This window comes from Colias croceus, chromosome Z, assembly GCF_905220415.1.
Source record: "Colias croceus chromosome Z, ilColCroc2.1".
Lineage (NCBI taxonomy): Eukaryota > Metazoa > Arthropoda > Insecta > Lepidoptera > Pieridae > Colias > Colias croceus.
Window position 1 is genome coordinate 11,085,053 of NC_059568.1, and position 21,790 is coordinate 11,106,842.

At 32.1% G+C, this 21,790-nt stretch overlaps 1 protein-coding gene across 1 annotated transcript in view; it reads left to right on the top strand.

Annotated features, from left to right (window-relative positions):
- The window catches only part of LOC123705536 (probable cationic amino acid transporter), a 109,750-nt gene that overhangs the window by 70,344 nt on the left and 17,616 nt on the right, over positions 1–21,790 (top strand). Inside the window, exons 3-8 of the mRNA XM_045654364.1 lie at positions 1,927–2,080; positions 5,673–5,800; positions 10,503–10,593; positions 14,827–14,835; positions 17,734–17,942; positions 21,138–21,309. Coding sequence (XP_045510320.1) covers positions 1,927–2,080; positions 5,673–5,800; positions 10,503–10,593; positions 14,827–14,835; positions 17,734–17,942; positions 21,138–21,309 — 763 coding nt within the window. The remainder of the gene's footprint in view (positions 1–1,926; positions 2,081–5,672; positions 5,801–10,502; positions 10,594–14,826; positions 14,836–17,733; positions 17,943–21,137; positions 21,310–21,790) is intronic.

A 21,790-nucleotide genomic window follows, 5' to 3' on the forward strand; every position in this document is an offset into this window, starting at 1 on the left:
AGGCAATAAAAATATTTTTTTATGAATTGCTTAATAAAATAATAATGAATTTTTTTCTTAAAATTAACAACGTTGGTATTTATAAATTTATAGCATTTTTTTAATATTTCATTAGTCTTTATGTATATTTCGCCGTCCGCGTCGTTACAACTTTAAGACGTCGACTGTTGTACAAAGCCCTCTGTGAACGTTTCATAGAAGCGTTGCATATTAACATCGAAGGAGCTATTTCTTAAATTCGGTACGTAGTAGTTTTATGAAAGTGAACTAGGTATCCACTTTTATAGATAATATAAAATAAATTAATATTTTAATTTGTTGTATTACTTACTGAATCTATCTTATTATTAAACGTACCTAAAATACCTACATGAGTTCCCCTTTTTAATCAATGGGTATATATTGTATATTGTCCGTGAATTATTTCAATTCAACAACATCACCATTTCGTCTCAATATTCTGTTAACAACGTCATAGTGAATAGCCAGTAGGAAATAATGAAATTCATTTACAGAGATAAGATTGAGATTTTTTATATTTACTCTGCAAATATTATTCCACGGGATTTCATAAGAATTGCGGAAGGCCAGTCCATGAAAGGGTAAGCTAATTTGGAGGATTTGCGCTTAAGTCCCTCCCGGCACCATCCTTTGATCCTGTTTATAATGATTTCCTAGACTCACGTGCTTTTAACAGTATATGTATAATAGTATCAATCCATGCGAATCCAATTAAGTGCAAATAATGATACGTAGGAATATTAAACTTAGTTCTTTTTAAATATTTATCTATGGATAAAATTTCCGATTCAGATTAACAACGTAATAAAAAATTATCTGACATTTTCGTTTTGTTAAAGAACATTCCTTTTTTAATAATGAGACAAAATTTAAAAAATTGTAAATACTTAACATCCATTCTTGTTATAATTTGAAATGTAATTTCGCCGAAACCGCCTCAAAATCATGTTATTCGTTATAGCAAACAACTGACAGTCATGAAAACGAAAGAAAGAACCGCAAACTACAGTCGTGAACAAAACCTATTTGTTTCACATAAAGTAATGTTATATTTGCAATTAACAATCACAGACACAACTTACCCCTGCAAATAAATATTAGTTATTAGTGGGACTAATATAATTATATGAATATTATCTAGAATGTGCTTATAGCAGGTATGAAATTACAGTATCAACATGATACCTTTCGTATTAAAATAAAAACATTTATAAATCTCTTCCTTTATATCACTTCGAATCTTTATCTTAATAATAGATCCCGATAAAACAGATGATTATGAACTTTCAAAGAGATCTTAAGTGTCTTATAAATTCCTTAATTAAAGCTGTTGTAAGTTATAATTATCAGTACATATAGCTCTAGATTAGGGGAATGGAAGATCCGTAACAAGAGTGTATTGGATTAATACTTGCTAACACAGCAACACTCTATATGTTTGCTTTGATGCAACAACTCTAAGCAATATTGAGAACTTGGTTCAAAGGGTAATTCAAATTATGAGTTGGTTACAGATATAGCGCTCGACTGTATCCAGCAATACTAGAATGTTCGCTATTTGTTTATTAAATTCAAATCAATTATATTCGTATCGATGTAATTGAAAGCACACATATCATTAATTTAAACGTGTATTTGTATGAAAATTCCATCGTAAATAGAATTTTGCATTCGAGGATGATGCACCATAGCGCAGCTGACCTAATTCGTGCCGAAGCATGCTTCAACTACCACTGCGAGAGATATGAACTAAGACGCAAATGACTTACATTTAATTTACTATGCATTTCTAGTGATAAATATAAAAGTCCACTGGTAGTGCGACAGTCACGTCGCATCGGAACACAAACAGTTACGCTGGAGGTATTAGCGATGGCAAATTTAAATTGAGCTCTTGTTTCACAGCGATGCCTCACTACCACGGACCTGACCTCGCTGGGGGTCGGCTCGTGCGTTGGAACGGGGATGTACTTAGTAGCCGGGATGGTTGTGCAGAAGTTTGCGGGCCCGGGAGCGGCTTTGAGTTTCATCATAGCAGCGGTGGCGAGCATCTTTTCTGGTAAATGTCACTGTTTATTATAAGCTGTTAACGGAAAATAGATCGTTAGTTTAATATTTAAGTTACTGTGTAACATTCAGTTTTTAAGAATTTTGGGATTTTGGTTCACCATGAAAGTTAATAAAATTTGAAGGGACATAAATTTCTACTTCATTAGTTAAGTAGATACTATTCCAAACTTCTGTAATTAAACGTCTACTTGATAATATTGACCTGTACCTCTCAACACCTTTCACCTGTAGAGATCATTATTAAGATTTTAATTTGCCGGTGCCGGCAATAAAGGTTTATATTTTGCATCAATTAAAGTATGAATTAAAATTAGTATAAATAATAGTACTTAATCCGAGAATTAATACATCTTACTATATTATGCTTCACAGAATTACTTTTAGATGCAAAGAGAAATTGATATCACAATATCGGGACTTTCAAGCAAAAGAAAAGGCGGTGTCAAGACGTCTTCACGTAAATAAGAGTAATTCTGGCTACGTCTTGCTAAAATGTACTTAAAAAACAATGGAGGCATTGAGTCAGAAATACTGACACGTTTCTTTTTGTTCCGTTCTCAATTACTAAGAATCATTGAGTAATTTCGTTGGAACTTGGAGTTAGAGCTGGATAGTAGTTCAAGGTCACATGAATTGTTTTAAAAAATATTGGAATAGTATTGATTTCCTGAAAAAATAGACAGTATAAATTTATACTGTATTAACTTGCGGCTATTTTCCTTCATTTTGAGAAGGAAGGCAAACAATTAAAATGGAAATAAACTTGAGTTTCGTATTACGACGTGCTGTAATTCAAAATAGACATCAATATATTTAATAAAGAATCCTATTTCCAGACGTTATTTTGCAGCAAGTCACGCTACGTGAATAATAATTATATATTCGGAGAAATTATTATATATGCAATGACGTTTGACAATTCGAACGATGTGATTTGTGGTACCTACTTTTATCAGTTTTGGGGTTCTCTTTACATTGGGCAGAGTTGGCGAGTAGAGTCAATCACGATAGTGTAGAGGGCCTAAATGTCTATGATTGACTGTCATTATATATTTTTATTCATAATCACCATAATTGCAGCAAACATCATCATTTGTTGAGCCAACGCTGCGCATTGTGTAATGTATGGATAAGAGGCAAGAAGAGGCATTAATTAAATAATAATAACGGATAACCATTACAAGAGGCACTGTAATGGTTTAGTGCACAATACAGAATTTTGATTTGTGATGACCATAAAGAAGATGCCCAATCTGTTGTATTTTCTAAGGAACTAGTGAATAGCCAAAGAATATTGTGAGCCACGTATTGACGTATAATTAGAAATAATATCAAACATCCTATTTTTGGATACAAACTGAGTGATTGATTCTGGTTTTCTGATTTTTACGTCTTCTTTAAATTAAGTTATTGATTCTTCATAAATTTTACCAGATTTTTCCTGTTGCTTGTAATATTATTTTTAACTTGCTACAAATAACTTAGTCTCAAATATCAAAACGGATCTTAATTTTAAATCGTTTAAAACCAATAAATTTTTAATTTAACAAATTGCAACATTTTATGAGCTTATCTGAAACGTTTATTACATCTTTGCTTTGACTCTTCATTTTATTTCTTTGAATACTATCTCAATATTTCGCAGACAGTAGACTACAAATTTGTTTCTGTGTGCGTACTTTCTGAATATTGCAGGTTGCCTATAGTTCTCTTGTTCGTACCTTTTAATTTTAAAGTAGATTGTTTAAATATGCTGCTTCAAAGAAAAATAATAATACAATCAATTTCCACATGTCAAAGGCAATAGGAATACAATATAAATAGGAAAATATTCCGATTTGGCAAATACAACTGCAAATTTCCCGCTGTGTCGTCAACATTCAGAACAATATTGAAATTGAATATTTATTATTTCTTTGTCCAATATTTAATCATGTTTTCTATTTTCATGTTCGGTAAAACATGCGACACAAAGTGGGTGATAAAAGCCATTTGTACCGTTGTCGGATAAAAAAATGGAAAAAAATATATTTTCATACCGGTGACGTGACATGTAGAGCGACTAACGATCATGTCATATCAATAAAACCACATATTGCCGCTTTTAATATTCTGGATATTTTCAATAATTTCTTAATGAATGCTTGTTTCCCTAGCGCTGGCTCTAATCTTGTTTTGAAGTTTCACTTCGCTTAAATGGCGATACAACATACTAACAAAACTTAGCTTACATCTTAGACGTAAATACTTTTTTATATTTCTACTTGTATTTTTTACCCATAAAAAACCTTTGCGTATATTGATGCATTTTTTTCTATGTTCTGTGTCTATACCCATCTTAATCATAACCGTCACATGTTCAAATATTATTCCATTCACACGATATCTTGGTTCAGAGTTCTACAGCAGAAGCCTGACCTGTATTGCTCATACACCTCACTATTCAATGCCGTGACACATTTAAAGGGGAAGTATTTGAAATGCTTATACAGTCGGTAACGCAACCAACAATACAACTCGTGTGTTGTCAAGACTAACCGAGAACATATTTGCTAAGGTTTCCTTCAATATGGGTATCCAGGAATACGTCGTGAGTCGTGACCTGTATTTAACCGTCACATCCATCAATAGATAAATTTTCTAACAATATATATTACACGCACGGTACACAGATATTTTATTGCTAGTGTCAAAATATCTTCTATTAACAGTTAGTTAATCAGTTTATTAGAATTTTTTCCGATGAACTTCAGACTTCTAAATTAGATAATAAAAGGTGTTGTATTAGTACTTTCTATTACATTAAAATAAATTCACATGGAAATGCAAGAAACTCTTTTGCATGGTAGGTAAGTTTTCTATTGCATCGAAATAATAAAATTTGCAAAACTTAAACTTTACAAATTTCACGTTTATGGGAAAGCATTTTGCTATACACACCGATGTCAATTTTGACCTGGATACGTGTATAAGAATTTCAGAAAAGATTGCAAATAAAGTAAATAAAAAAGCTTCGTGTTCTATCAGATAAAATGTATTATCTGTGCTTGAATACGACGCCTTTGTCTGTAGGTACCCAGTCTAGTCGACAAAGGCTTCAAAATTGTAATGCCCTTCCATTCATCCCACAAGTTTTACATTCAGACTACAATTGCCTCCGGTTATCGGGGTTTCTATTTTCATGTCATTTCCACATAGGCCATTATAATTACGAATTATTATAACAAGTTATCAGGTACAGTAATTAAACGTCTACTCAGTATTCAGTGTCGTATCTAAAAATAAACTATAAGGTTTTATATTCGATCATAGTAAACATTTTATGACATTTTTCCGATGAATTCGAGTTATTAAATCTAAAGTTCTAGTGAAAAAAAATCTGTGATTACCATAAATTAAATAATAGTTTGTATGGTTTTCTAACAACTAAGATGATATATGTATTAATAACTTCAGAATTAAAATAGGTACCTAATTGTTTTGTACGATCTATATTCTACTACAGGAAAAGAAAATTCTCGTATGGCTCACTGTAATTGTAATTTTTTAAATATGTTTTAAAACATAATTTATAATCCCAGGTGTCTGCTACGCTGAGTTTGGGGTCCGTGTCCCGAACACCACGGGTTCCGCATACACCTACTCCTATGTGACCGTCGGCGAATTCATCGCTTTCATCATTGGCTGGAACATGCTTTTGGAATATCTGGTAAGCTATTTGTTTTTATTTGTGACTTTGGAAATTTTATTTTTTAGTAATTTTAGTTTTACCTATTACATACTATAGCGCCCGGCAAACTTCTTGGCCAAAAAGTAGCGTGGTGGGGGAAGCTTGCGCATATAAAATGTACTAAAACATGATGCGAAAACTTCCCTCCACCACGCTACTTTTTGGCCAAGAAGTTTGCCGGGTGCTGTATCTACCTATGGTAGATAATATGACAATGAGAGTGACTTCGAAATAAGGGAAAAAAAATTAATAAGTTCTGTAACTTAGGTATACCTAATAGAAAAATATGTTAAAGCCTTCAAGACTGTAAAACTAAAGAATTCGATGTTGTACTTTGTTATAATAAATATCTTCATAATTACCTACACTAATCTTTTTCCAAAAAATAGATAATTATTTTTTTTTATAAAAAAAGGAAATTTTCGTATTTGACACAAAGTAAAAGTAGATGTTAAATGTTTGTTAAATTAGGATAAAGCCTCTGTAGTAACTCAGGCCCCGGAACCACAGATACAATAGAAAATCTATTGTGCGTTTGGGACCGATCGGGCCGCTTGGGCTCAATGGGTTAAGTACTGAATGTGTGTATTGTTTAGAACTTATAATTACTACTACTTATAATTAAATTCAATAAGGTATATATTACCAATCACATCTATCAGAACAAAGATATTTATACAACATTTATTTTTAGTTTTATTTGTGTCTATTTTTTGCATTTTCTACTAACCGCGAAGCGCGAAGCTTGTTTACCCGCTTTTATTTTGTATTATTTTCACGCTTCCAGAACTTTACAAACAAATAAACAGCGTAACAATATCCGTTGAATCGCGCAATAGTACAATTGGGATCAAAGCGGTTTTCCATTGGAATTCTGAATAATTTAGTGTTGTCCATAGAAACCTAGTGCAACACCAACAAAATCTGTTTGTGAGCGCAGTCACCTGGACTTGTGAAACTGTATATTTTATTGGCACCGTACAAAGGCTTGTAACGACGAGACCAGTAGAGTGTACTTCCACGGATCCAATAAACTCCACAGTTTAGGCAAGCTTTTGTAATCAAAGCCTTTTTACATGGATTTGTGGTATCTCACTTTTGCGTATGTGGTTCTGAAAGAAACTATCACAATTAATATAAATAAATAATGAATATTTCGGGACTATTTTCACACACGGCACGATCTGATCCCATACTAAGCTTTCGCTTGTGCTATGGAAACCAGATGGCTGATAAACATACTTACATATATAATTTTAAATAAATACTTATATAGATAACTAGCACCCAGACACAGAGCAAACATCTATCTTCATCACACAAATAATTGCCCCGGGTGGGAATCGAACCCACGACCAGTGACTTGGAAGGCAGGGTGACTACCAACCAAGCCGTCCGGCCAGTCAATATGTATAGTAATAACACCGGATTAAAAGTAATTATTTAGGTATTACTGGCAGACTTTATAAATCTTTATAAATCTCTTATAAATCTCTCTATCATGTAACATGATTGATCTATATCTCTATATAGAGTTTCTATGATCTCTATGATAGAGTTTCAGTTTAAAAGAATTTTATATCTCAAATTATTCTGGTTTTTTTTCTTAGCGATTTAATAAAATGTACAAGGTAAAAATACATGATTGGAACTTACAAGCTACGCTAAAAAATATAAAATCTACATGGCTAATTTCAAATACATAATGAAACTTGCAAATCTTTAAATAACATATTTAAGAATTATTAAAATAGAAAACATTTCAATATTGCATCGATATAACCGTTTTAAATATTTTTATGAAATTGCAAAATTTATTTTTTGGTAGACGCATCTTTAAATTTTTGAGTGGAAAATTTTTAACAAAATATTGATGCTATTTTCCAATAAAAATAACGCTTACTTATATTTATAAATTTTTTTTTTGGTTTTAAAAATATATACCTATTCAAATTTGCCTAAACAATTTTCAATAAAAGCGTTGATTGTTTAAATTTTCATTTGTTGTAATTTTTAAAAACATGAATGTAGAGGTATATGTAGCTTCTCAGTTTTTCTCATTCGCAGCAGTATTCCGTAAATAAGCATATATTATAATGATAAGGAAAAGTTGTGATCGCTCTGATTTCTGTACACTTATAAAAAAATCTCCGTTGCAAAAAGTAAAATAATTCCATCAATCCCTTTTATACTAATTATTCTACTAATATTATAAATGAGACAGTTTGTGAGAACGTATGTATGGATGTTTGTTACTCGTTCACGCAAAAACTGCGGAACGGACATTCATGAAATTTGGAACACAATATTATATAGAGGGTAACTTGGATTAACACATAAAATAGTTTTTATCCCGGAAATCCCACAAGAATGGAATCTATGCGGGTGGACCGCGGACGAAGCCGCGGGCGTGAGATAGTTATTTACATAAAACCGTTTATTAATATAAAACATCAAAGAAAATCTCCATACCTAATTAGCTTTGATCATAATAGAAAGAATAGAAAGTATTTACCTTTAAATATATAGATACCGTTAACCTCGTAGTTGCTTTCATTGTAGTTCACTCCGTAATCAATAAAGCTACAATTTTCTTACAATCTTAATTCAACTGCTCAACTACGAGCGATTCTGACATTAAAGGTTAAATTCTTATTTTCGCTTTACCTGGTCGGCAATACTTTAACGCTGTTACATAAATAAGATATAACGAGATTTTATACCTTCTTGTTTTTTCCATATTTTATTACTTAAATGAAAGAAATTACTCTGATTCATAATTTATTATTTATTTTATGAAAATACTCGAGATTTTTACCTGGAATGATATTCGTTATTAGCATTATTAATGGTATCTCTTTCAAGTATTTAAAAGGCTTTTATTGTTATTTTATGCTGTCATATAATCCGATAGATATTGAATTGAGTTTACATTAATAATCCTGGTTTAATACCCTTGCATACGGATTTGATACGAATCCAATAAAATATAATTTGCTTTATACAGATTTTTTCTATCTACATTGATTTTTACAAAAATATATAAATGATATTGTAGGAGAGCCCGTGGCCGGCCTTCACCGATCTGATAACTAGATGAGACACGTATTTTTTTATTAAATATTTTTTATTAACAAATATGCCCATAATTGCTTGCCTATCGAAAAGTGGTCAAGTGGTCGTGGTGGAAAAGTGGTATCATACTAGCGGTCCGCCCCGGCTTCGCCCGTGGTACATGTTTCGCAATAAAAAGTGGCCTATGTACTTTCTCAGGGTCTAAGGATTGTTTGTGCTAAATTTCATCAAAATCGGTTGAGAGGTTTAAGCGGGAAAGCGTAACAGACAGACAGACAGCCAGACAGAGTTTACTTTCGCATTTATAATATTAGTAGGCAAGTAGGGATTTCAGTGATACTGATGTCTATTTATCAAATCAATTAATTCAATACTAGTTTGTGATTTAACATTATGAAAGAAAATATAAACTAATATTTATGTAGGTTTGCAGTTACTGTACAAAATTACATTAAATGTGCAATATAATAGACAGATGTAAAATAAAATAAATAAATGTGCTATCCAGAGAATACACGTGACTCAGCTTACAATCTACAATCCCATTTCAAGCTAACATTACTTCATCTGTAACTAATTTAAATTTATGGATCACGAGTGTCGGTTACCATGGTTTGAATAATTATTATTTCTCTATCTTTTTCGCAACAAATAAATAAAAAAATCACATTCAATAAAAAAAAACGTATAATACCTTCAATATCACATTATTTTAAACTGTTTAAGTATAGGGTATGCCATAAAAAAAATAGTTTAAAATCTATAATATAACTGGTTTAAATAAGTTGTTTCTGACTAAATTCTCTATAAATAGAAGCGAACACAAGGTAATTTTTACTAAAGCGTAGTACGAATATGGTATAAATAACTCTAGAAAATATACAGTAATAATCTCATATTTATTACTATACAGAATCCACGGCTTCGTATGAAAACATGGAGTAAAACAGGCGTTATGATAAAAAGAATAAAGTACAAAAATCAACAAAGGACTTTATAAGAGCTGCACAATTTAAAAACTGCCTCGTCATATGAGAACGTGCATCTATTTGCTAAGTAAAGACTTTAAAAAATATTGTCTTATAATTGACACACAAGCCGTTTATTTAGAACTTTTCTTTGACATCGTTCTAGTGGAATTACCTTTGAAAGCGCTTCTATAAAAGTGATATTCCGCCGCAAGTTTTCGAAGTACGTCATGTATGGACGTCGATTTAGACGTATCGTTCTTAGTTATTTTTATTAACTGATACTCGTGTGCTTCGCCAGAGTGGGTGTGTCAATTTTGGTAAGGGATTTTACGAGAAATGTTGCTCAAATAAATTGTATGATTATGAGACTGCATGACTAATTTAATTATTTCGGCACGATCCTATTAAGCATATTTTTCCAAATATGATGACGATGACAATGACAATATTATTGCGATAACAATGCGTTCTAAGTTTTCTAAATCACAAATTTATTCTATAGAGTTAAAAAAATAAGAAGAGCAAACATAAGGAACTAAACATTTTACAATAATTTACATAATATTTTTGTTTTATTATTACATATTATAGTCTATATTTGGTCTATAGAGTACTTAATTAAGAATTTTCCTCAGATTGGGACAAGCGCGTGCGCCCGCGCCCTGAGCGCTTGCTTCGACGCATTGTGTGATGGGGCTCTGACGAGCTATTTCGCTCTACACGTCGGTACTGTCTTTGGTAAGTGTGTTTTTATTAACTAAGTGTGCCCCGCGGATTCACTAGCGGAAAGCTCCCTATTATTACCTACATAACATTAACAAGCAGTAGCTTGTTGGCGAAGAAGGCTTTTTTTATTTTAGTGCAAATAATAAATCAGTTTTAAATATAACAAAAATAAGTAACACCATAATACAATTTGACATGATATTGATGATAATGGTTCTGATAATGAAATCCCAACGGAGTACATTTTCATTCACAAAATACGCGCCAATACCTTTTTCAAAGAGAAATGTTAAAAATGGCTACACTTTTCCCTGTAGCTTCGCGCCGGTATGTAAAACTATAAATAACTGTACCCTTTGTATGGTCTTTTAATATAAATAGCAGCAGCTTGATAAAATTTATGTAGCCGCTGTCGTGGAGGGTAATAATAATATAATTTAATGTAAAAAAAACCTCTCGGCAACGGCAAGGAGACAAATCAAATTGGAGACTTTTTCTCGCCAGAGCGGTCAAGTTTTACGTTGAATTGCAGATTTTAAATTAAAGCTTTCATTTGACGCTAAAAGTGGTATCCCTTTGTATGTGGCAGATCCATTTTATTTGTTCGATTATCTTATCAGACAGCTCTTTGTCTTATTATCCACCATAGTTGATCAAATCCAGGAACGTTCTGCTGTGACGCACTTGGAGTATTTAGTTAATTCAGGGCACATTACACAGAAACGAATATGATTTATACTTTATTATCCTAGATATAATATATTAACACATATTTTAAGAATAGTTAACATTTAAATCGTTGTTTATTATCTACGTTTTTTTTAAGTTATATTGTAACGTACCACTTTAAGAACAAAAGAACCTGTGCATATATATTATATAATAATGTAGTTAAAATATGTTTAAAAGTAACATCTATTCGAAAACAAGCAGAAAGTCTATCACTTCATCAATTATTGAATATAAAAGTATACCGCCACGGTTCACGAACAAACGCAACCCTCACACAATATAAGCAGATACCTATAACACCGTAGGTGGCCGTAATCGCAAATCGCTGTGATATAATATGAAATAACATTATTACATCCGTTCAACCACTATTCCCTTTGGACATATTATATAGACGTTGACATAAATAATCATACAACGAATTATTACTTCATAAAACTATTATCAGTTTCACGTTTATTATTCCTTTGTGTACTTGTATCAGTTTTATTGTTGTCTTTGTACGGCCAAATTATTTGTAATTATAGGCCGTAATTGGGAATGTATAGGATTTCATGATAGATTTTCGGTACTTATTCGTGATACAATTAATATTGTTCGTTAATCCGTGTGGTTCGTTTGTAAGTGTGTAAACTGTATGCGTAATATCTTAATAAGTAATAACAATACAATATGCAATCGTCATTTTAAATATTATATTTTATGTAAGTTACAAACGCATTGTTATTTTTTTATACTGTAGGTATAAGCACAGAATATTTATTTACTACTAGCTGCTCCGCGTGGTTTCACCCCCGTGTTCCACTCCTGTTGGTCGTAGCGTGATGATATATGGCCTATAACCTTCCTCGATAAATGGGCTATCTAACACCGAAAGAATTTTTCAAGTCGGACCAGTAGTTCCCGAGATTAGCGCGTTCAAACAAACAAACTCTTCAGCTTTATAATATTAGTATAGATAGTAGGTATACTTGGTATAAGTAAAAAATAATGTATTGCGTTTTGACTGATACTGAGTATTAACGAAGGGAAATAGCAAATAAAATGGTTAAAATATTGTAAGTACCTTTTTTTGCGAAAGTTTCCTTAACAGATGTCACTTTTATACAAACGTTCCAAGTTTCGGAATATTATTAACATTAACCATCGATACAAGGTTTTATTTTCATTTTTAATTGATACAAAACATTGTAAATGAAACTATGTTTCGTAATTAATTAAATGTACAATTTTTTAATTTTTAAAATAATGTTCTTATACCTAGTACCAACTTAAATTGAACAAATTTAATTAGCGCAAGTGCCATTACGTTTGCACTAATGACAATGTATTGAAAGCCTATAACGCTTGCAACGAAAAAAAATGTTCAATCTTTTCATAGTAGGTATTCAAATAGATTTATATTAATAAATCAATCACATAAATTTCTTAAATAATCCTAGCAATACACTAAAAATTTCCACGATACATTCGTTTGTAGAAGATTAAAACTGCTAATAATAAATCGTTGGATTGTAACGGGAAATCGATAACATTTGATAGCATTCGGCAAGTTATCACAATGGTCAGTCAGTCCGCAGCGAACAAATTCAATAAAAGTGTTAGAACGGATTGCTCACTGAATGCGGCGTTTATTTCTTTACAATTTAATTTATTGCACTTCAATCAACAAGCCACAATTCATATCCTGTTTCTTTAAACAATCTTTGATCTTTATTGTTCGAAATATTGAAACGTGGTTGCAGTTAGTTCATGCGACTTATTGACTGTAAAGAATACATCTTAATATATAAAAATCAATGCCACTTTTCGTTGTAATTCCATAACTCGAGAACGGCTGAACCGATTTCGATAATTCTTTTTTTATTATATTCCTTGAAGTACGAGGATGGTTCTTATGTAGAGAAAACGTTAATATGTACCACGGGCGAAGCCGGGGCGGACCGCTAGTTTTTATATAGATTATAATATGCTTAAAATGTTATGTTCTTCTTGATACTCGTGTCTTAATGAACAAAAGTGCATTCTCGCTTACATACTCCTATGGGACAGAACATTCGACACTGCTTTACGGGCCATCCGAGGCACCGAGCTCTAATAACGCAAACTTCCTGATTGCGAGCTGTTAATGAGATTTTGTACAAAACTATCCCAATTATATTTATTTTGGCTCCATAATTAAACCGAAGGTTGTGTTTCATTGTGTTTTCATTAATGATTTTATAAAATACTAGCCGTGCCACGCGGTTTCACCCGCGTGGCTCCTCTCCTGTTGGTCTTAACGTGATAATATGGTGGATCCGAATGGTGAAAGAATTTTTAAAATCGGTCCAGTAGTTTATGAGACTATTCATTATAATCAAACAAACAAACAAACAAAGTTTTCCTCTTTATAATATTAGTGTAGATAATATTATAGTGTAGATGACGTTATACCAATTGACCTATGTCCATTATATTATATGTACCTATAGTATTATTTTATGCCATCTATTCATCTCATGGTATTTTATATAGTTTGATTCACTATTATTTATTCTTTTAATAAATTTGATTCACCTCAGCTCTTTACTACCTAAATCTCAATGGCAGTTCCATTGAGATTTAGGTAGTAAAGAGGTTCGTTTTACTTTGTACAGTACCTAACCAGCTCGTTTCAATACGAATACTAAGAATATATTATTGAGTCAAACCAAATAACCAAGAACAAATCCAAACAAAGCCACGCCTTGTACAATACACCCAATCCTATTTCAAACAAATCGCTTCCACGTACATTATAATGGAATTATTTACAGAGAAGGAAAATGTTATGCTTATCATAGAAATTGTTCAATAGTGACTAGACAGTAGACACCGTCGCTTCCGAATGTTCGTTTCACTTTGGCACTAAAAGCATGTGACATGCCTTCCTAGACAGGACTTATTTCACAGTCGACTAACCTACGTATTCAAAGGCCAAAAGCAGGACGCTCGTCGATTGTATCCACATTCCACATGAAAGGAAACGTGCTACGCTCCCAGATTTGATGCATTGCCGAGATCACACCTAAATCTTATTATATAAATAGGTCTCGAAATTGTTGCCGGAAACCGAAACGATCCAAATATCGAAAGGTATTTTATACGATTCCTCAAAGCTGCTTTGTATTTTTTTTTCACGTGCCGCTATAAGATTTTTTAAATTAAATTTCACGAGCAAAATATATTAGATCTAGAAATATGTTGAAGTGCAAAGGTCACATGAAGATGGAAAAGGCGAAGTTGAATCTCCTAATAGGAAATAGTCCGTAAGAATTTCTGACATATACTTTGTTGGTGGCTGCACGTGGATGCCTATAAAATAATTTTATAGAGCCAGCCATATAAATTAATTTTGTTTCTATTTATATATTTCTTCTCGATCTTTCAAGATTTCAGTTGAGGCCGTGTTGAGACGTAATAATTTACTTCTAAAGTAATTAAGTAGACGAAGTAAAAATATAATTTAAATTTATTTAGGGTATCTAGGTACTTAATAAATTTCAATTTAAGTAATTAATATTTGTAGACATTGCACACAATTTCACATAGAACAAATTAATCAAGAGTTATACCTACTATAGTGATTATTCAAATTTGGTCAAATTAGAATTATTCTTACTTCTAGGTAAATTTTATACATAAAATGTCCTTTAAATTATGTCGTATTATATTTTTAACCCCCGACGCAAAAAGATGGGTGATAAGTGTTTGACCGCTATGTGTGTCTGTGTGTGTGTGTCTGTTTGTGCCACCGTAGCTCGCTAACAGGTAATCCGAATTAGATGCGGTTTTTTTAGTTAGGCAGCATATTTTCCGACGCTGGTTCTTAGATAAAGTGTATCAAAATCGGTTCATCCATTTATTATACCTAGGTATATTATTATAGGGGTAAATGTGGGAATGAAAAAAACGAAAGTTGTCAAATATAAGTACCTAAGTGATATATTAAATGAAAGTGAACGACCTATCAGTAACAAATCGGTTTATCCATTTATTTATTTAATATAGGTATAAAAGTGGTAATAAAAAAATGAATTTGTCAAAAATATACTCAAGTGACATATCATATGAAAGGGCATGACGTGTAAAGTTTAATTACACATGTTTTATCAAAATCGGTTCATCCATTTATGATATCTTTTTATGGGTAAAAGTGGGAATGAAAAAAAACGAATGTTGTCAAATATACCCAAGTGACATATCAAATAAAAGTGCATAACGGGTGAAGTACACTTAGTTATATTTTTATCCAATTCGGTTTATCCATTTATTAGATTACAGCGGTAAAAGTGAGAATGAATAATGTGGTCAAATAATATACTCAAGCGGCATATCAAAATATGAAAGGGCAACGTGTGAATTACAATTAGTCATATTTTATCGAAATCGGTTCATCCGTTTATTACATTTAGGGCTTTTTAGGGGTGACAGTGGGGATAAATAAACCAAATGGAGCATCAAACTACAGGATATGACGTGTAAATATAGGTACAATTAGATATGGTTTACATCAAAATCGGTTCTGCCATTTACTAGGGATGGAAAGGGAAGGGTTGAAAGTCTGTGAAAGAAGAGGGGATATGGGAGCGAGAGGATAGCCACACCCTGGAAATTTTGAACTCTACTCAAAGCTACATAGGCCTGGCCCTTGGCAATATTTTTTCCTAAGTATACCACTTCTTTCGCCACTGTGGTCCATTACAATTTGTGCACGGTTACGGCCCAACTTAAAAGATGTCAAGGAGCAACAAACTTATAGATATCAATATGATGTAGGAATGTAATATGGAGGTAGAGGTAGGTCTCGCTCACTTGAAAATATTACATGAAAATAAGAAACCGAAAGGAATAAATAATTATTTTACAAACTTCCCGACGATCTTTAAAATTATATTATATATATAAATATTTATATTATATTTATATAATATTTATATAAATATTTATATTTATATTTATATTATATTTATAAATTTTTATAAATATATATAAATATTTAAAATGGTATTTATTTTTAAAAATCTTCGGGAAGTTTGTGAAATTATTTATTCCTTTTTCTATGTATGCATTTTTCTTCGTAGCGCTGTTTTTTTTTATTTAATTTTTATTGCACGGACTAAACGGTTTAGTTACTACCTACAGGCGTGAGACAGGATTCAGGAAAGATCTGATTTGGATTTTGTGCTGGATTTGATAAAAACTGAGTATCGATTAAGCTGATCAGTTGCTGCACGATACATAGTTAAAAACATCCATACAAGGAAGGAAGGAAAAGAAATTTGCTCCCCTCCCCCCTGGTGCCTAAAAATAATATGACATAATTTAAAAGAAATTTTACGTAGAAAATTAAAAAGGCATTTTTTTGTATTGTTTAGCTCAGTTTAGTAATAAATTTTACTTACAGTTATTTTAATTATTTATGGTAGTCTGTGTTTACTCAATAATTTAAGATAAGTAGTAACTACTATGCAGTCACTATTCCACGCGGACGAAGTCGCGGGCACAGCTAGTATAATAATAACTCTTCTTTTACATGCATGGTGATAGGGAATGCAAAGCTTTCTGACACAGCTATAAATTCTATGATATGAGCGCGATCGTAAATTATACTTATATGGATTATTTTGTGAAAGAAAGGCCTATTTATTTTCACTATCCAACAATTTTTCACAAACAGAGTTATTCTAACATAACAATCAAATATTAACACCATGTGTACAAAAGTCGAATCTTTGTTAGATTATTTAAAATTTTATCTACAAGTAAGAACTATAGATATCCTGCATCCACACAAACATAAATTGAATCACTATTGGGTTAACAACTTCATTCATGCAATAATATAACCGCAAGGCTATCCTTCAACTCTTATTTAATATGTAAATTATTACGCTCAATACGACACACCAGTAAACATTCATTTAACTCAATTAACAACCTAGTAGAGAATTTTTATAATACATTTTCAACCCTGTATTCATTATCTCTATGCATGTGCTGTGAAAAATGTTAACGTATCATTAAATAACGTTTACCGTGTTCATTCATTCGTAAGGTTAACGTCGTAACATATGAGCTCCTTAGTATAATATCGGTTGGCATAATGTAAATAAGAATTTAGCATAGTAACCGAATAATCGAGCATGTGTATGGCTACTATATTATATTTCATGGAAGTTGGAGTGAAATAACGTAACATAAAATAAAACCTCTACATACTCTACAATATCTACATTCCACATACCAGTAGGTACCTATATCGGAAATTAATCAAACTTGTAAAAAAGTGAATAAGCGCCTATAGTACACATGACAATTAAAAAATCGAATTTTACAAAAAAGGACCTTAAAAAAGAGACTTTATATCTTATTTTTCTCTAACAGGCAAACCTCCGGACTTCTTGGCTTTTACGATAACGATCCTGATGACGATGGTGCTGGTAGCTGGCGTGAAGAAGTCGCTGTTCTTTAACAACGTGCTGAACATTATTAACCTGAGCGTGTGGGTGTTCATCGTGGCTGCTGGAATGTTCTACGCGAAGTGGGATAACTGGTCTGCGCATAATGGATTCCTACCGTTTGGATGGAGTGGCGTAAGTAGCATAATTATCTTTTTGTACTATTTTTTCATACTAGCTGTCCCGGATAACATTTTGCCTTACTCTTATTACTTAGGGGTATGATTTTTTCGATATTACTGCTATGTATAAGAGATTTATATCCATTTCCTTGATTAGCGTAACGTAACTTAGCCATCATATAACATACGTGGTAAATAAATTATGTATTTTGACGATGCAAACTGAAGAAAGATTTGTTGAATCATAAAGTTTTTGAATTTGAGTAGTAACAGTTTAATACCTATATTTAACAACGGTTATGTAAGCAAACTAGGTAAAATATACATTTCAAAAAGATAAGTGTGAAATTTTAAGTCATATTATGCAGCACTCAAGAATTTGATAAGTCAGTATTTTCATATAAATAAAATATTATAACAGTTATCAAACGCTCTATAACTACTTCGTTAAAGTCCTATGAAACAAATGCAAGTTACCGGCCTACGATTGGTTCCCATCCGGTACCTACAGCTCTACTCCATTCCTCATATTACAATAACATACTGAAAGCTCACATTATTTAGCCACTTTTATTGAAATACATTTAGGTGCCGATAATTATTGAGATGTGGTAAAGAATGTGTTCATTTAAAATATAAAATAATGTTTGTTCTTCCAAAACTTTTTATAATGCATACAACATTTTAATACTGTTGAAAACTTCCAAGAAAACTTTCAACATAAAATTCAACTAAAACACGCCAAAAGAACCAACGTCAAAACCAATGCATCGCATAAAATATAAATGAGAGCATAACATTATACCTAATTAAATTATATTATATCGCTCATTGTTATAAGGAAATGTAGTGAGACTATTATCATGAACATGTTGCTACATCCTCTAATTGTTCTTCTATTACCACAGCATTCCTGCTAGCTAAATAATGTAAATGAGAAAATCTTGGTTCATTATACAAGAATATTGTTATATTAAAAATATTGCAGTAATAATATCATAATGATGCTCAACTTCAGACTGGGCTAGTGATACTTTTTTCACTGAATTTGTTTTAGAAGCGTGACATTGTTTTGTCATTCTTTATTTTATGAGAAATTTAATCCATACTAATATTATAAATGCGAAAGTAACTCTGTCTGTCTGTCTGTTACTCAATCACGCCTAAACTACTGAACCAATTTGCATAAAATTTGGTATGGATATATTTTGATACCCGAGAAAGAACATAGGCTATCTTTTATTGCGAAATAAGTACCACGGGTATGTACCGGGGTGGACAACTAGTAATAAATAAAAAAGTTTAAATAATACAGATTATAATATTTATATATATAAGCAAAACGTTTTATACATTTCTATTAATAATCCAATAAACAATAAATGCATTAAGATATATCAAATAGGATCAGGATTTAACAGGCAATTAAATTATTTTTACAACTCTTTGAGAGCATTCTCGATATTAATAACGATCGCCAATCGGATATATTTAATCTCTGCTACTTGAAACAATATTGCATTGCAACGCGATGGAAGGGAATTAAAATCTGTTAAAAGCACTAAAGACTTATTAACTTATTAACGAAATTGAAAACTCCAATTCCATAAAAAATCTTTCAAGTTATATTAAAATTACTGAAATCCTCCTACTTTCATATTCACGATGCGAATATAATTGCTTTTAGGTAGGTAGATACATTTATTGCATAACTAGCGGTCGGAACCGGCTTCGCCCGTGGTCCATATTTCGCACTAAAAAGTAGCCTATGTCCTTTCTCGGGTATCAAAATATCTCCATACCAAATTTCATGCAAATTGGTTCAATAGTTTAGGCGTGATTGAGTAACAGACAGACAGACAGAGTTACTTTCGCATTTATAATATTAGTATGGATTTATCGTGATATCGATAATTGGATCTTATGAATTCAGTAGTACTATTGAATTACTGACTCCTTAATAAATCACAATTACTCCATTAAAATACAGTTTGAGATTCGCTTAAATATACATTAACCGGTGTAATAATATTATTATCATGATAATATAATGTTATTCTATGCGAGTTTTTCTTTGACTGCGCGGGCGAAGCCGCGGGCGGAAACCTAGTATACATATACAATTACAAATATTCCCGAAGCATTCGAACGATTCTTATTAGTAGTAAGTAATTAACTTGTAAAAATACATCGCACAGCTTTCTCTTACACTTGTGTCACACGCCGAAATACGCTTTGTACAATCAATGCTATATTTGAACTCTTTACTTGTACTCTGTATCAGAATTAATTGCCCAGAGGCAAGTCCTTTGAATGTCGTATCGTAATAAGTAGAACATTGAAATTGTTAAGGCTTGTGTTCAAATTCAAATTCAAATTGCTTTATTTGCAGAATGTAGAATAAAGCAGTTCAAAATTTTGGCATTATTTTAAAATTAATTTGTAATTTTTCCACTTATTATCGAAGAACATTACAATAACATATTACAAAGTCAATGAATAGAGCATGGGCCTCAAGGCTTAGCCTGTCTGAACCCGAATGTATTACATCCATAAAATTATCTAACACATGCATACACTTGATCCTTCACGCGTGTTGGGTCTGTAATCGGTGAATGTGTAAATTTTAATCGGATTATTTGCAATACAATTTTTATTAAAAAACGGGTGAATAAACATAAAATAGATTCGATTCATTTAAAACTGCCTATCTTCATTAATAAAAATATTGCGAAATTGGAATACTTTAAATTATCTTTCCAATAACCGTTTCCAGCGAAAGCAGTTCAAAAATGCCCACTAAAATTCCAACAAAAAATTATAAACTATTTCGAATACGAGCGATTCCATAAGGAATTCGATCGATGAACAGTGAGGTGAAACGTTATTTGTTTGTAGGTTTTTTTAACCATTTATTGATAGAAAAAAAGAGCCAGAAGTGAAACTTCTGTGGCAAGATTCAAAGATACCAAAATCGTAGCCTTGCTCCATAATATTACGGTATTGCCATTACGCCACCTTGAAAATTTACTCTCGCGCCTAAAGAAGTTTAACTTCTGAAGCTATACATTAAAGCATACAGAAAAAACACCACATAAATCGAAATGATCTGGTAGTAGTGCTGCATGTGCACCAGGATCAAATCGTATCGTGTTCTAAATGGCAAACAACTTCTAGATAGATTAATATAAATATTGTTCCCATGTAGGTGTTCACCGGGGCGGCGACTTGCTTCTACGCATTTATTGGTTTTGACATCATCGCGACGACGGGCGAGGAGGCGACTAATCCGAAGCGATCCATTCCTCTTGCCATTGTGTCTAGCCTCGGCATCATCCTCGTGGCGTACGTGAGCTGCTCGCTAATGCTCACGCTTATCGGTAAGTCATGGAAACCCAGCCATTAGCCACCATGTACTGAATTAGACGTAATACCACGGTAATACGTTAGCTATTTTTAAAGCGAGTGAATATTGATCCAACACGAGTCAATGTAGAGTAGTGAGGAAAGTCCTTCTATCAAGATAATCTCAATACATAAATATCGCAATGGCTTATTCGATGCAATCGACTACTTTTTTAAATGGGCATTGCAGATATTATACTTATTCGTGATGATTTTGCATGGATTCAAAGCCTATCTTTAAAACATTTAACCCATATATTATTCAAATTTAAAAAGGTAAATAGGCCGCGGGCGTGTATGTAATTTTGTATGAGAAGAAAGTAATAAAAGAACTATCTCTAGTTTCTAGTATTTAAATTAAAATACTATCTTTTAAAGAAGTGCTTCTGCTATCAATCCGGTCCGACAACGGACTTTACGAGTAAACTTAAGAAGTATACAATTAACTAAGCTCTA